The sequence below is a fragment of the Acinonyx jubatus genome, chromosome C1 (assembly GCF_027475565.1).
Source record: "Acinonyx jubatus isolate Ajub_Pintada_27869175 chromosome C1, VMU_Ajub_asm_v1.0, whole genome shotgun sequence".
In the NCBI taxonomy this organism is placed as follows: domain Eukaryota; kingdom Metazoa; phylum Chordata; class Mammalia; order Carnivora; family Felidae; genus Acinonyx; species Acinonyx jubatus.
Genome location: NC_069381.1, coordinates 62637661 through 62653207, shown reverse-complemented (window position 1 = coordinate 62653207; position 15547 = coordinate 62637661). Strand labels below are relative to the sequence as shown.

The following is a 15547-nucleotide window of genomic DNA, read 5'->3' as shown; positions in this document are numbered from 1 at the left end:
AGGCTCAAATTCAAATACCATCTCCAAAAGGAAATAATTTCATGTCTGATAACCTAAGTGGGTTTTCCTAAGGGCGATCTGATTCAAAATTCTTCAAAGGCAAAAAAAACACTGAAAAAAATTTTTTTTAATTCAGTTTCTCTCAAGTCAAAAATCAAGCAATCTTGGGGCGCCTGGGTGGTGCAGTCGGTTAAGCGTCGGACTTCAGCCAGGTCACGATCTCATGGTCCGTGAGTTCGAGCCCCGCGTCAGGCTCTGGGCTGATGGCTCAGAGCCTGGAGCCTGTTTCCGATTCTGTGTCTCCCTCTCTCTCTGCCCCTCCCTTGTTCATGCTCTGTCTCTCTCTGTCCCAAAAATAAATAAACGTTGAAAAAAAAAATTAAAAAAAAAAAATCAAGCAATCTCAGGTATGTGGGTGGCTCAGTCAGTTAAGCATCTGACTTGGGCTCCTGCCATGATCTCATGATTCGTGAGTTCAAGCCCCACATTGGGCTCTGTGCTGACAGGCTGGAGCCTGCTTGGGATTCTCTCTCCCTCTCAAAAATAAATACACTTAAAAAAACAAAAATCAAGCAATCTATTTCATTTACATAATCTCCTTGGAAGCAGGCTGATTTCACACTGCGATATATTTCAACAGTCCGAAGTGATTCTCTACACTAAGAGGTAAACCACCAAAATGGCAAAACAGCAAACAAACAAAAAAACCCAAACAAACAAAAACAACAATTAAAAACAAGGTGTGTGGCCATGTGCATGTTTGTTACATACAAAGATACCAGAACCAAAGTGCCTGTCATTGCCGAAAATAATTTGCCAAAAACTATCATTGCCAAAAAAGAGTTTGGTGGCCTTAACCATTCTCTGCTTCAGTTCCTTACCTGGAAAATAAAGATTAAACGAGTTAGTAAGTGTAAAGGGCTGAGAATAGTGCCTAAGCCTTAGCGCATAATAAATGTTAGCCAATAACAATATTTTTTTATTGTTAAAAAAAATTTTTTTTAATGTTTTTATTTATTTTTGAGACAGAGAGTGACAGAGCATGAGCGGGGAAGGGCAGAGAGAGAGGGAGACACAGAATCTGAAGCAGGCTCCAGGCTCCGAGCTGTCAGCACATATCCTGATGCGGGGCTGGAACTCACAGACTGAGATCATGACCTGAGCTGAAGTCGGACGCTTAACCAACAGAGCCATCCAGATGCCCCAACAATGTATTTTTTTTTTAACTGGTCATTGCTTACAATGCTATGTTATCGTTTATTCTGGTCTCTATTTTATCTATTTCTGATTTTTCTTATTCCCTTCCTCTACTAAATTTTAGCTAAATTTCTTCTTTTTCCAGTTCTTTATGTGGTAATGTTGTTCACTTGAACTTTTCTTCTTGTTTTAAATATTTTTATTTTAGAAAGAGAAAAAGCACACGCAGGGAAGAGGGGCAGAGCGGGGGCGGAGGGGAGAGATTGAGAATTTCAAGCTCCATGTTCAGTGCGGAGCCCAACTGACTGAGCCACCCAGGCGCCCCTTTTTTTTTTTTTTTCTTTTAAGTTTATTTATTTTGAAGGAGTGAAAGAGAGAGTGCATGCACACACATGAGTCAGGGAGGAGCAGAGAGAGAGCAACAGAGAGGATCCCAAGCAGGCTCAGGCTCAACTTCATAACGCAAGGTTACTACCTGAGCCAATATCAAGAGTTGGACATTTAACCAATTGAGCCAACTAGGCACCCCAATATTTTTTTCTTAATACAAGCATTTCTAACACAAATTTAACTCTAACACTCACTTTTGCTGCATCTCATAGGTTTTGGAACATTGGGTTTTCTTTTTCTTTTGAGATATATTTTGATTTGCTGTTTGAACTCTTATTTGGCCCATTGCATGTGCCGTAGTATGTTGTTTAATAGCTACATTGAAGGGACACCTGGGTGGCTTGGTTGGTTGAGTATCCAACTCTCAATTTTGGCTCAGGTCATGATCTCTGTCATCAGATAGAGCCTCATGGTGGGGCTCCAAGCTGGAAGTGGAGCCTGCTTAAGATTCTCTCTCTCCCTCTGCCCTTCCCCTACTCACCCGCACATGTGTGTGTGCTCTCTCTCTCAAAAAAAAAAAAAAAAAAAGCCTCAAGAGAAACATATATTTACATTGCAAATTTTCCAACTTTGTTTTATTGTTGATCTTTTGTTTTGTACCATTGTGGTTGGAAAATATACTTGGTATGATTTTAGTCTTCTTAAATTTGTAATGTTTGTTATGTCTCTTTTTATGTGATTAAACGGGATTCTTCTGTACTTACTAGAAGAAAATGTGTATTCTATTTCTTTTGGATGGAATGTTTTATATATATCTTTTGGAACCACATATTCTGAAGTATGCTTAAGGAAAAAAAAACTGAGGGTACTCATTCAAGATAAAGCACATGGGGGGGTGGAGACCAGGTGAAACAGATGAAGGGGATTAAGAGTACACTTATCATGATAAGCACTGAGTAATGTATAGAATTATTGAATCACTATATTGTATACCTGAAACTAATATGACACTGCTAACTATACCAGAACTAAAATTGAAATTTAATTTAAAAAAATTCTTTTTAAATAATAGCTACAAAAATAATATGGTCACACAAATTTTCTACTCACTAGCCATGGAGCCTTGGGCAAAGAAGATAAGTTCTGTCTAAACCTCAGAGTTTCCTCACAGGTAAATAAGATATGATAATAGTATTTTTCTAAATAGGATTATTGAATATTGAAGGAAATCATGTGCACACCTTAAATAGAGTACCTACAATAAAGTTAGGACCCAGAAAATGTTTATTGACATTATTTTACCATTAAAGTTATTATTGTGGACAAGTTACAAATAGGTTTGTCCTTGCATGACTACAGGAAAATATTCTGTTACATATATTTTACCTCGGCCAGACTCCTGGATTCAAATCCCAGCCCCCCCCACCCCCATGCTTGTACAACCTTGGGGAGGCTCCTTAACCTCTCTAAGCCTCAATTTCCTCATCTATATCGGAATTTATAATAGTATGTACCTTATGAGCTTGACAAATGAGATAACTGAAACATATAAAGTCCAGAAAGCCCCAACATAGCAAGTACTCAGGAAATATAAGCTATTGCTACAATTAATATTATCATCCATGTAGACCCAAATTTCCCTTAGAAAAGAATTAAATTCTCAGCTTCTCAGGGGCACCTGGCTGGCTCAGTTGGTAGAGCATGTGACTCTTGCTTTCGGGGTCATAAGTTCAAGCCCCATGTTGGGTGTGGAGTTTACTTACATACATATATAAAATAAAGTAAAATTGTTTTAAAAAAATACACAAATAAATCATCAGCTTTTCTTTCATCTCCATTCCCTCTACCCCTCCTCTCACCCATAGTACTCGGGTTCTCTCTAAGTGCTTGATGATAAACTTCCTCTTCATAAAAGCCTCTATTTGCTGAAGATAAGAGGCAAAAATAGGTCAAACACAGACCTCTTTAACATCCCCAAATCTAGAATATACAGTGAATTTCGATTTTTCTAATACCGAATGGAACATGGTTTCAGATGTCATGTCTTTAAATAAGGTTTTAATATCAAGGGTCAAACATGGATGAGAGAAAAACAAACCTTACTTTATCAACAAGTGAGAAGTCACATGCAGAAATCTTGGCTCAGCTTAAGCCATCAACCAGGCTGCTGGGGTTAAACAGCGTGGCAGAATTAAATAAACATTAAACCAGCTAAGGAACAAATAATTAAGTGACATAAACCAGGGTAGGTAAGAGAGATTCTCTTACTCCCAACTGAAAGAATGAAAGAAAAAATAAATAAGGCAGCAGGCGAAAGGTGGCAGGTAATTGCTGCTCCTGGGGAATGAATTTTCTCCTAGAAATAGGGAGAAAGAAAGGACGACAAGGTCGAGAAGGTCAGCAATAAAAAAGCAAACACAAGTAGTTGTAAAGTCAGCCTCCAGGCGGTGGCAAAGGTGTGTGGGATGACATCCCTGAGCTGTCATGAACACCATACCAATGATTTTATACCAAGCACAGAAATGAGTCACATTTCCTAGAGAATTCCTAACAGAGTGGCTTATAACCTGGGACCCTGCAAGAGGGTTTTATCTACTTGGTAATAGAATTCTGTATGGCTTCCCTTCTACTGAGCTGAGATTATCGTTCTTTAAACATACTAACTAATGGCCCCTGTAACAACTGCACTGGGGAGGGACCCAGAGGCCAGAGATGAAAGTGGGTGGGTTGGAGGGGGGCAGGTAAGAAAAATTAACTGCATAATAAATAAAGGCATGGAAATAGAGAGCCAAGAGAAGGTAAAAAGGTACACCTTAGAGATTTATTTTCTTTATGCCAACATGAGCCTATGAGAAGAGATTAAATCAGCAGTTTCCAATGCTTTGTGTTACTTATTAAATCCCAAACAAGGCTGTGAATCATCAACATGAAAAAAGAAAAGCTATCATCTTTCGCTGGTCTTCATTCTCCCCATTCCTAATCCTTAAATAATGACTTTTTAAATATGAGACCAAGTAAGCCAATAATTAAGAGAGTGAACTCTAACACTAATGCATTAACTTTCATGACCAAAGCCAGTACAACTTGACTACAGAAGCTGTTTTCTGCACCCCCAGCAGAATGGGATTGGTTGGGGGGAGGAGGGGACAGAGGCAGAAACAAAGCAAGAAAGGGTTTGACATACAATCAGCAGGAACCAAATCGCTGGTTTATAAATCAACATAAACTGATTTCACAACTGATTTGAAAGAAACTGAGTTTCCAGAAACACATGAGGGGTGCCACCAGCAAGGGGTTCATTTCAGCCCCAGTCCCTTGCTGTTGGACACAGAGGCATATGCATTCCAATATTCACGGTGGTCTGAGCCCCATGGCATTAGAAAGCTTGGGGGTTAATGAGAATAATGAAGGAAGAAATCAAATATTATAATGCCTAAAAAGTTTTATTTGAATGCACTTGACTTTCTAAACTGACTTAAATTCTTGTCAGTTTCTGTTGGCCATTGCAGGTGTGTTAAGCCTTCCATAACTCAACAACTATTTGTTGAACAGGAGGTAGCATGTCAGGACTGACGTCCACACATGGGCCTCATCAGCATCACCCGGGGGCTTTTTAGAAATGCAAATTCTTGAGCCCTAACCCAGGACTGACCTATAAAATCATAAACTCTGGGGGTGGGGATTAGCAATCTCTGGTGAAATAAGCTTTTCAGGGGTCCTGGCACCGTTCAAGTTGAACAGCACTTGTGGTCAGCATATCTGTTAGAAGCAACAGCCTTATCGGGCTTTGGAGTCTGATTTCCAACCCCACTATCTGGCTTTGAGGAATCACATATCCTCCCTAAGCTTTAGTCCCCTCTTCCACATAGAGTGCTTGGCCCCATGCTCAGTAAATACCCCTGACACCCACAGTGTGAGGCCCCAGGGCTAGTGCTGAAGACCCATGGGAGAACCCACACCAGCCCTGTCTCCAGCTCTTACACTCTACTGAAAGAACTTAACAGTGTGGCCCACGGGTTGGCACCCTTTATCTATAAAGAGACAGACAGCAAATGTTTAAGGCTTTGCAGGCCTTACAGTCCAAACATCAACTTCTCAACCCTGCCATTGTAGCACGAAAACAGACACAGACACTGGGAAAGAAGCAAGCATGGCTGTTCCAGTAAAACAATTTATAGACACTGATATTTGAATTTCATACATTCCCACACATCATGAAATCTTATTCTTCTTTTGATTTTTTTCAACCGCTCAAAAATGCAAAACCCATCCTTAATCACAGGCTCTTTAGAGCTATGCATAAACAGGTGACAGGGGATTTGGCCCAAGGGCTCTCCTTTGAGGATCCTGGTCTAACACTCTTGCATTAGCAAAGTTGTTAAGCAATATATACCAGAGTCCCCTTGTCAGTCCAACAAAAGTAAATAATGCCCATTCTGAAATCTTGTTGTGAGCTGATAAACAGCTTCAAAACATCTGGCAGGCTGTCTGCCAGAGAGAAGGCCCCCAGCATATGGCACCTACTGTCCATCTCATGATCCAAAAAGACTAGGTGGAGCAGGGCAGGTATAAAATACAGAAGTCTACACTAAACAGAGCTACAGGTTTACAAACTGATTTGCTCTAAGCACCACTGGACACACAGCTTTAGCATATTGCTAAAGAAGTGAAAAATAAGCCAAAGGAACTCCAATCACCTTACTCTATTGACTTAAAAGAAGACATGTGGTTTATTCTGGATGTTCAAATTGCTGCCATATGTGCACTGCCCTCCTAGAGCAATGGAATGGCTCAAATAAAAGTGTATAAAGTCTGTCTCTGACCTCAAAGCCTATAGGAGTTCACTGCCACATGGAGACCAAAGCTGCATTCCCTGGGAGAATTCACAGCTGTTCAACACCTAGGGAGCCAATCGGGCTCAGCATATGGAAAAACGTAGGAGTCCATTTTAGTTGAAATTCCAAGGGCTCAATAAAGGCTCTAATGTGTCCTTGGGTCCAACACTCATTACTTGCTCTTCATTTGCTTTCCTCTGTTGCCATCAGTCTGACCAACAGGAGTGTCCTCCCCTTCTGATTCTCATCCAGTAGGCAATCCTTTCCCCTACCCGCTTACACACTGCTCTCACTGCCTCCATGGTTAGTGGTGTCTTCCAACGGTGAGGATGAACACCTGAATAAACATACTATCCGATACCGTAGCCACTACCCACATTTGGCTTTTAAGACTTGAAACAGGGCTGGTGTGCCTGAGAGGCCACATTTTTTATTTCATATTATTTTATTTAATTTACACTTAAAAACTAACACTAGATTCAACTCTTGGAAAACTTCTGACCACCTGTGGAGCAACTTGAACACGTGAATCCACACTTTTGACTGTAAATGTTATAAAACCTAAATCTCTAATGAAAATTTAGCATCCTGACTGAGAGATGCTGCAACAGTAAAATGTACACTGATTTTTGAAGACTTACTGAAAAAAATATAAATATCTCAATAATTTTTATACTGATTACATGTTGCAATGAAAATGTTCTGTATATATTGGGGTAAATAAAACGTACTATTAAAGTAAATTCTGCCTGTTTCTTTTTGCTTTTGTTTTTTACATGTGGCTCTTAAGAAATGTCAAGTGTATAAATGAGCTGCGTTATATTTCTACTGGACAGCACTGTGTTAAATAAATGTATGACCGTCATTACTCATACTTATCACAAAGCTGGACTCAGACGCAGAGTCGGTACAGCTCTGACCTCTGCACCCAAAACCTTTTACCACCCACACCCTAGAGACTAGCCCCTCTTTCTTGGTTACCATTTTCCCTGATTGATAAGGCAAAACCTTCACAGGGAGATGTCACCGCTCTTTCTTTAGAGTCCAGTCTATTGGTGGGGCCAGGGATGCCAAACAGGGGTCCTGAGAGTGGCAGCCGTGCGGTCTGCAACTGTGTATCCCCCTTGTCCCAAGGAGGGGGCCATCCCAGAACAGCTATTTGCTCATTCTAGTCCTTGAAACCTAAGACGAGCTCCATGTGCACACTCTAATCCCACATCGTGACTCATCTCCAATGCAGGACACACACATTTTACTTCTAATTCCCTTGTGATCATGATGTTCTCAGGGCAAGATGCAAATATGATTTTCATAACAAACCAAAGAAGTTTTTATTTTTGTGTCTGGTAAAGGCACAGCTAATAAATGTACTAGGACTGTACAAGATAGCCTTTGAAATTACAAGTGTCTTCCAAGAAGGATTTTATGTGCAAGACTTTTCAAATCTGGGTAAATATTAAGATATGATGGTATGAATGTGGGTATATATATATTTTTTAATTGTTTATTTATTTTTGTTAGAGAGAGAGACAGACAGACAGACAGACACAGTGTGAGCAGGGGTGGAGGAGGGGCAGAGAGAGACAGAGACAACTCCAAGTGGGGTCAAGGCTCCACACTGTCAGCACAGAGCCCGGCACGGAGCTCAAACTCACGAACTGTGAGATCATGACCTGAGTGGAAGTCAGATGCTTAACCAACTGAGGCACCCTGGGTATATATTTTTATTTACATATGTACATTACTAAGTATATGCAAAGAAATACATTTCTTCTTTACCCAAATACTAGAACGACTCCAGTACAAGAACCCCTCTTTCCTGGCTCCCAAGCCATTTCTTTGGGAAATAACTTTCCCCACCCTCCCAAGTACCAGATGTTGTGAGCCCCCACCCATCCACATCACACAGGAAATGAGAGAGGCCTGGAGATGATGGGGTATGGGGCACAGGGCCTCTGTGAGAATGTTACCTAGCCCAAGGCTCCTGTTTATTGAAGTCTCTGGATACCCTGGGCCAAGGTCTCTGATGAGGCCACTTTAAATCAGTTTAAAATCAGAACCAGAGCCTACTCTCAGTCCTCGTGCTGAGGGAAAAGAGAAAACAATAGTGAAAGCACAGATAATCCCTTCACCTCATTTGAGCCATTTCCTATAACCACCTGCCTGCTGACAAACCTTGACACAGCTATTAACGAGGAGAAGAATTAAACAATTTGGGGTGTAGCTCCTCTCCCTCTCCTGGCTCTGGTGGAGGTGCTAATTGGCAGTAAAAGGCATAAAAGGTGTACATCAGAACGGCCAGGGTTGACAGGATCTGGATAATCCATAAACTGAATAATGAGCCTTTTAATAACCAGGAGCTAACAGCAACTTTCTGTAATGGGATCCTGGTAGCACTTGTAAATCTACTCTCTCCAATTAGAAAAATGCCTTCCTCTACTTTTCCCAGAAGCCAGGAAACAGAAAAGAACTCCTCCAACTCCCAGCCCTCAGGCACAAGTGTGTGTTAAATTTTCACAAACAGATAGAGGTTTTCCTCCTGGGGAGGAGATTTCATAATTTTCCCCAGCCATCTACGGGAAAGCTTAATAGGCTCCCTCTGCTTTCCTCAGACCTAAACCCTTCTTCCCCCCACCAGTCCCCAAGACAGGTTCCTCAACTCAAGCTGTTATCTAACTATTAATAATGCTAATAATAGTTTTGCCGTATGTGTGCAGTGGGTTCTGCTTGGAAGAGTGCCTTTGCAAGCATTAACTCTTTTGGACACCAACACGGCCCCAGAGGGGGTCCACTTGGGGAGCCTGAGTTTATACGATTTATGGGACTCTTTTAGAAAGTGGATATAAAATTACAAATACAAACATCCAGGGCCTCTTCCCTGAGCCTTGCAGGGGCCCTGAAGCTTGGCCTAAGGGCAAATCCAACTCTGTACTATCCCTCTCCTTCCTTCCCACCCCCAAAGGGACATGTGGGTTTCTCAGGCTAGGGGTAGAGGTCATGTGACTTGCCCAGGATCAAAGGGCTATTCAGTCTTGGAGGCAGAATTAGAACTTTCTTACCTCCTCAGTCTCTGCCGCCCCTCTATTTCCCCTAGTTCCTCAGTCACAAAGGAAACTCTGAAGAAGGAACAAGTAAAATCAACACAGCTAAAAGTGATCCTCACCAGGCGGGTGTTAGGAAGCTGTCTAGACTGAGTACTGCCTGGGTAGAAGATAGTGAAGTAAACACAAAGTCCCCACAAATATTCACTTCAATTGGCACTGAAGGTAAAAACACATTTACTAACTAACCACACGGAGCCAGGTGAATTCCATCCTCACTACTTACTAACCACACCTGGGTTAGTAACCTGGGACAAGTTACTTAGTGTCTCTGAACTTCGGTATCTTCATTATAATACAAGTTTGCATGAGATGACTTCTATAAAGCACTCAGCACAGGACACTCTAGGTGTTCAATAAATAGCAACTATTATTGTTCCTATTGTTATCAGTTCATCCAAAGAGCACTGCTTTTACACAAGAGACCGGTTCCCCAAAGGAACGTTGCAAAAGCACGTGGAAGTTGCAAAAACATTCTGTTCGGTTACCACAAGACTGAAAATTCGGCAGGACGGCTGCTCCCGAGACTTTAGCATCTCTTGCGCAGCAGAAAGAAACATCAGGGAAGATTTATTAGACGAAGTGCCTTGTCCATCCCACTTGCTGGGGTTTTCTTAGAGTTTCAGATTTGTAATCTGCGGACCTGTGAAGTCTCTGCGGCTTTCCAGGCTCAGTGAAGCCACACCGTTTTCTAACACTTTGAGACCTCAGTTTGAGTACCTCAAATTGGGATTGTGGGTGTTGGTGTTGTGTTTTGTTTTTGCTTTTGCTTTTTTGTTTGTTTCTGTTAACCTAGAGAACCAAAATGATCAGAAGAACAAAAGATAAGCCACTCCTATACTTCTTCCTTTCTTCCTCCCAGTCCAGCGCTCCCTTTCCCCTTCCCTTCAGATTTCAAATTGGCTCCAGGGTTTATAGGAGACACAGTAACAGATGTATGAGAAACAAACTGAGAAGGCGCAAAGTAACTGATAAGCCCTACCTGCTTGCCTGTTGTATATTAGAGTGAAAAATCCATGCTATATCCATGAAGAATTCAGATGTTTACAGAGGTGGATAGATCAGGCCCATGTCTATAAACATCTTAAAAAAACAAAAAGATAATGCATTAATACATTCAACAAGCATTTAGGGAACACTTTACTGAAAGTCAGGCTAGCACTTATGGATACCAAGCTGAATAAGGCAAGGCTTCTGCTGCCCCCAAGACTCATTTGGGTGGCCACCAATATCTCCATCCATATACTCCCACACTACCAGCAGTAGTCATTCACAGCGCTCAGTAAACACTAGCTGAGTGACCTACTGAAGGCCCCTGCCCTCTAGGAGTCCACAATCAAACAGAGGAGTCGGGCATGTCAACAGTTAATCAACAGTTCAGGGTAATACCTGCTGCTACAGAGATAAGAACTCATACCATGGAAGCAGAGAACAAGCCTGGTGAAGCACAGGAAGGCTTAACCGCAGATGTGACACTGAACTAAGAGTGGAAAGATAAGCAGAACTTTTGCCAGTGGAGGAGAAACAAATGACAATATAAATTTAAAAGTTTTACTTCACTAGTAATTAAAAAAAAATACAAATGAGATATCGTTCTTGTCTATTATATTTCAAAGACATTTAAAAAAACACTCCTTGGCAAAAGACTGGTCCTTGATTTAATTGTTCACAACAGCACAGCTACCCAGGAGAGCTGCCTAACCAGGAGTGTGGCAAGAAAGGAACCGAAAACTTGGACTTGTTTTTGTTTTTGTTTATTTATTTTGAGAGAGAGCACGTGTGCTTGTGTGTGTTTGTGAGTAAGCAGGGGAGGGGCAGAGAGAGGGAGAGAGAGGATCCCAAGCAGGACCTGACAGTGTGCAGAGCCCAAGGCAGGGCTCAATCGCATGAACCGTGAGATCATGACCTGAGCCAAAATCAAGAGTCACTCAAGGAACACTCAACTGACTGAGCCCAGACTCGTTTTTACTTAACTATTACTAGCCTATCCTCTCTAATGTGCAATATTCTCACTTAACCCCTAGCATAACCCATTGAGGAATGCACAATTGTCCCCATTCTAGAAACTGGAGCAATGAAATCAAGAAACTTGCTTGTGGTTATACAGTTAGTAAGTAAAACCCACATATTTCTGGCTTCAAAGCCCATACAATGTGGAATGAATATGTATTTCACAATTAAATGACTATTGAGGCCATTATCATCATTCTGTTACAAGAGCCAGCTTCGTGCTTGTGCAGAAAGGGCCTTCACCATACACAGCACATCAAGGGGATGGTTCTGTATGCTGCAAAAGCCCATCCCAGCTGCCCTGTCATGGGCTTATCTTCTTAGCTAGTCAGAGGTCCCCATTTTTAGGGTCACTGCTATATAGGTAATAACCTCTCTTTCAGTTTTCTAAAAATGGATAATAAAATCTACTTCAAAAATCTGTTGAGAAAATTAGTTTTCACCCACAGAGTAAAGTTAACACTGCCTCAAAAGTTATCTTACAAAAACACAAGCTTCATAATAGTAAATATGATTCAGTCTTCAAAATCTAGCTCCAAAATAGTAAATGGAAAACCTGCCTTTAAAATATATATATATATATGTTTTATTTTTTTATTTTTGAAAGAGAGAGAGCATGAGTGTGAGAGGGGCAGAGAGAGAGAGAGAGGGAGAGAATCTGAAGCAGGCTCCAGGCTCCAAGCTGTCAGCACAGAGCCTGACGCGGGGCTCAAATCCACATACTGTGAGATCATGACCAGAGCCGAAGTCAGACCCTTAACAGACTGAGCCACCCAGGTGCCCTGGAAAGCCTGTCTTGACTAGCCAATAGGAGGGTTCACTGCTCTCTACTTCTGTGCCCTATTATGCCTTCCACAGATCTATGTTACTCTTCACACTGTAACATAAATGTGCATTTTCTTTTCTATCCCCTTTACTATACTGTAAGCCACTTAGGAACCAAGTCAATGGTCCATACATCTTGTGATGTCAACACCAAGTCCAAGGCTGGCACGTAGCAGAAAATGTTTTGTTTAAAAAAGAAGAAGAAAAAGTCCATCATTTTACCTTCATAAAACCCAGCCAGATAATCACAATTATTTACATTCTAAAATGAGCAAGTTGCAGAGACTACCTAAAATCACGTACAGAAGGCCAAGTTTGCACTGAATTCAGGTCTCCAGACTCCACTCCACCATGTATGGCCTTTCAAAGACAACAAGGGGAAAAGGCCTACCATAGGCCATGGAGACCATGACTGCACACAGGTACTTTGTCTAATACAGTAAGGGCTCTGAATGGTATTAGGGCATCTTAGAAAGTGGTCACCTGGGAAAGTACAGAGAACAGCATTAAAGTATAAAAAAGGTTGGCAGATTTGGGTCTAACTCCATGCTTACTTTGTCCTTAACCCTGTTGCCTCAGGAACATCTCTTAAACTGAGGACTCAGCTTCCTCATCTGTAAGATGGGGTTTTAAACAATGTTACTCACCTTGCAGGGTCTGATGTAAGAATGAGAGTTATATTATATGAAGTAGGCAGAGAATATAGTAAGCATTCTTTACACACTCATTACATGTCAGAAAAAAAGTGGCACGTATTAATGTCTATGCCACAAAGTAGTTTTCATACCCTATCTTACTTTATCCCCACAGCAACTCTGTGGAGTAGCTGCTATAATTTTGATCTTACATTGAGGAAACTGACACAAAGACATTTAAGTAAGTTGTCCAAGGTCACACCAGTGGCAACTGGCCGAACCTGCATTCCGACCAAGGCTTTTCTGAGTCCAAACCTCTTTGTAGTTTACGTGTCTACCTCTCAGATGAATTTCGGTGGAGGAAAGATAAGGAGGACTCAGATATGCCCCAAATGTCTGAGGTTAATGTGAGGTGCTTGAAAAGAAAGTTTGGATCAGATTCATGTGTAGCTTGGGATATGCATTAAAAACGTTTGGAACATGTGTGTGTGACATGAGGTGGGGAGAAACCAAAAGATGGCCAACGATAAATGTCATGCTCCTCAATTGCCCTTTCAGCTAATAATATAATACATAGTAAAGACAACTCATATTCTTATTTCAGTACTTGTGCTCCAAGTTAAAAATACCATATTGTAATAGGGATGTATTTATTACGTATTTCCTCTTGATCTTGCTACCGTTTGTTATGTCCCAGAAAATGTTCCAAAACCAAACAGAGGAAGTTCAGAAAAGTCACAGGAAATATCCAACCTCTTTTACGCTAAGGGAAAAAAAAAAAAAAAAAAAAAACCCTCTACTAGGTTAATCTCTTATTTGTATCATTACCACACATGTTTTAAGATGACTCAGGTAACTAGCTTAATGGTAGATGGCTTCAAATCATCCTGAAGAGAAACAAAAGCTATTTCACAATAAACAACAACAAAAATCTTTTTCTGGTGTTTTCCTCTATCACATACAGCTCCCCCAACCTTGGAACAAACAGGCCTTTGCTTTCTCCAGTCAAGGCCCAGGAAACCATGCTGTGAATGTTTTTGATTCAGGCAGTCAGGAGTCAGGTTAGGCAGGAGGAGAAACAGTTGTGAGAAAATGAAAACAGAAAACAAACAAAACACCTCTCTCCATGGAATGGAAAGTTCTCAAGTCAGGCACTGACACCAAGTCCTCCCACCTGACACCACAAAGCAGTAAACCCAGAAAGATGCTTGGTCCAGGCTAAGAACCCACACTTGGAGAAAGAAAACTCAACAAAGAAGAGGTGGCTCGGCCAGCTCTGATATGAAGTGAAATCATTGGGTCTGTTCAAATTTATGAGCTGAAGGAGGGTCAGAGATTCTATACTAATATAAAACATCTTTCTATGAACTTTTCCAAAGTAGAGTTAATGGCACCACAGAACTAGCAGGTCTCCTGGAAAACTCATTCCTAAGGGACTACCTGTAAACTCATAAGTTTTTGTCTTCACAAGATCAAATGCTCAATAGAACCCCCCCTCTGCTCACTCTCGCCCCCATTCAAAGTGCTATATAACCTTTAGCACCAGTAACCCAAGTCCAGACTCTTCTCCATTCTCCTAGGCTCCTGAAAGGCCTCAAGCAACAGAACCGCGGGACCCGCGGGAGCACCCCTCCCCTCCCTGCCATCCCCATTATTCGGCACACAGCCCTGCTTTCCCCTGGAGCCAACAGTCTGCAGCTCCTTCAATGCAGGCGCGAGCAGGCAGGAATGGTGGGAAGAGAAGCTGTGCCAGCTGCATGTTTCAGAATCTCCCTCCATATGCATTTGCCAAAGGAACAAAAAGAAAATCAATGCCAGGAAAAGACAACTGAGATGAGGATGCGGTGGGACCGCGGCTGACTCCTTGCCTCTTAGCAGCAAGGGTCTGGCCAACCACGCGTCCGAGCCACAGATCCGAGTCGTTACCTTCAAGATGCAGGCCATGGCGCTCCGCCGGCCCTTCTGCCACCGAGCAGCAGGCGCGCCTGGGTCAGGGGCAGTCCCGGCGACAGGCTGGAGGCTGGTACCACGGCAGGACCGCTCCAGCCCACATTCCCGCAGATCCAAATAAGGGGACCGCGGTGCGAGCTGCGCGGGCACAGGCCCCGCCCCCCGCGCCGGGGCCCCGCCCCCGGCCTCGTCCACTGGCTGGCGGCCCTCGAGGCTCCGCCCCCGGATTACGTGCCGTCCCGGTCTCCCGCGGCTGCTCCTGGATGCTTGCTACTTTTTCTTTTCTCTCTTCCTCTCTCTCACTCTCTGTCCCTCTTTTTTTTTTTTTTTCCCAGTAAATGTTCTGTGGTTCAACGTATACAAAATCTGCTCAGCAGCAGGCAGGGATCTGGGTCCGGCTGGGGAGAGAAAGCGGCCTTTTCTTCCCCATTCAGTCTCCTTCAACAGATCAGAGAACTCCTTGCAGACATTTCACACTTTTTAAAAAGTTAAGTGGGTTTGGAATCACCCTTCTACAGGTATTGGGCATATCAAAGGATTCTTCAAAAGTAGCAAATGAAATTCTCCCTGGGCTGTTTAAGTGTAGAGCCTTTACTCTGCTTAAAAATGCTGTGATGGGCTCATCCAGAATTAATAATTTGCCACTAACAGGGGAGCACAAATA

The 15547-nt window shown here is 42.2% G+C and overlaps 1 protein-coding gene across 1 annotated transcript in view; it reads right to left on the bottom strand.

The window, feature by feature from the left end:
• Nucleotides 1-15107, bottom strand: part of ST6GALNAC3 (ST6 N-acetylgalactosaminide alpha-2,6-sialyltransferase 3) — a 528557-nt gene extending 513450 nt beyond the window's left edge. The window contains exon 1 of the mRNA XM_027058840.2: nucleotides 14860-15107. Within this exon, the coding sequence (XP_026914641.1) occupies nucleotides 14860-14877 (18 nt within the window). The 5' untranslated portion in view covers nucleotides 14878-15107. The remainder of the gene's footprint in view (nucleotides 1-14859) is intronic.
• Between the last annotated feature and the right edge of the window lie 440 nt (nucleotides 15108-15547).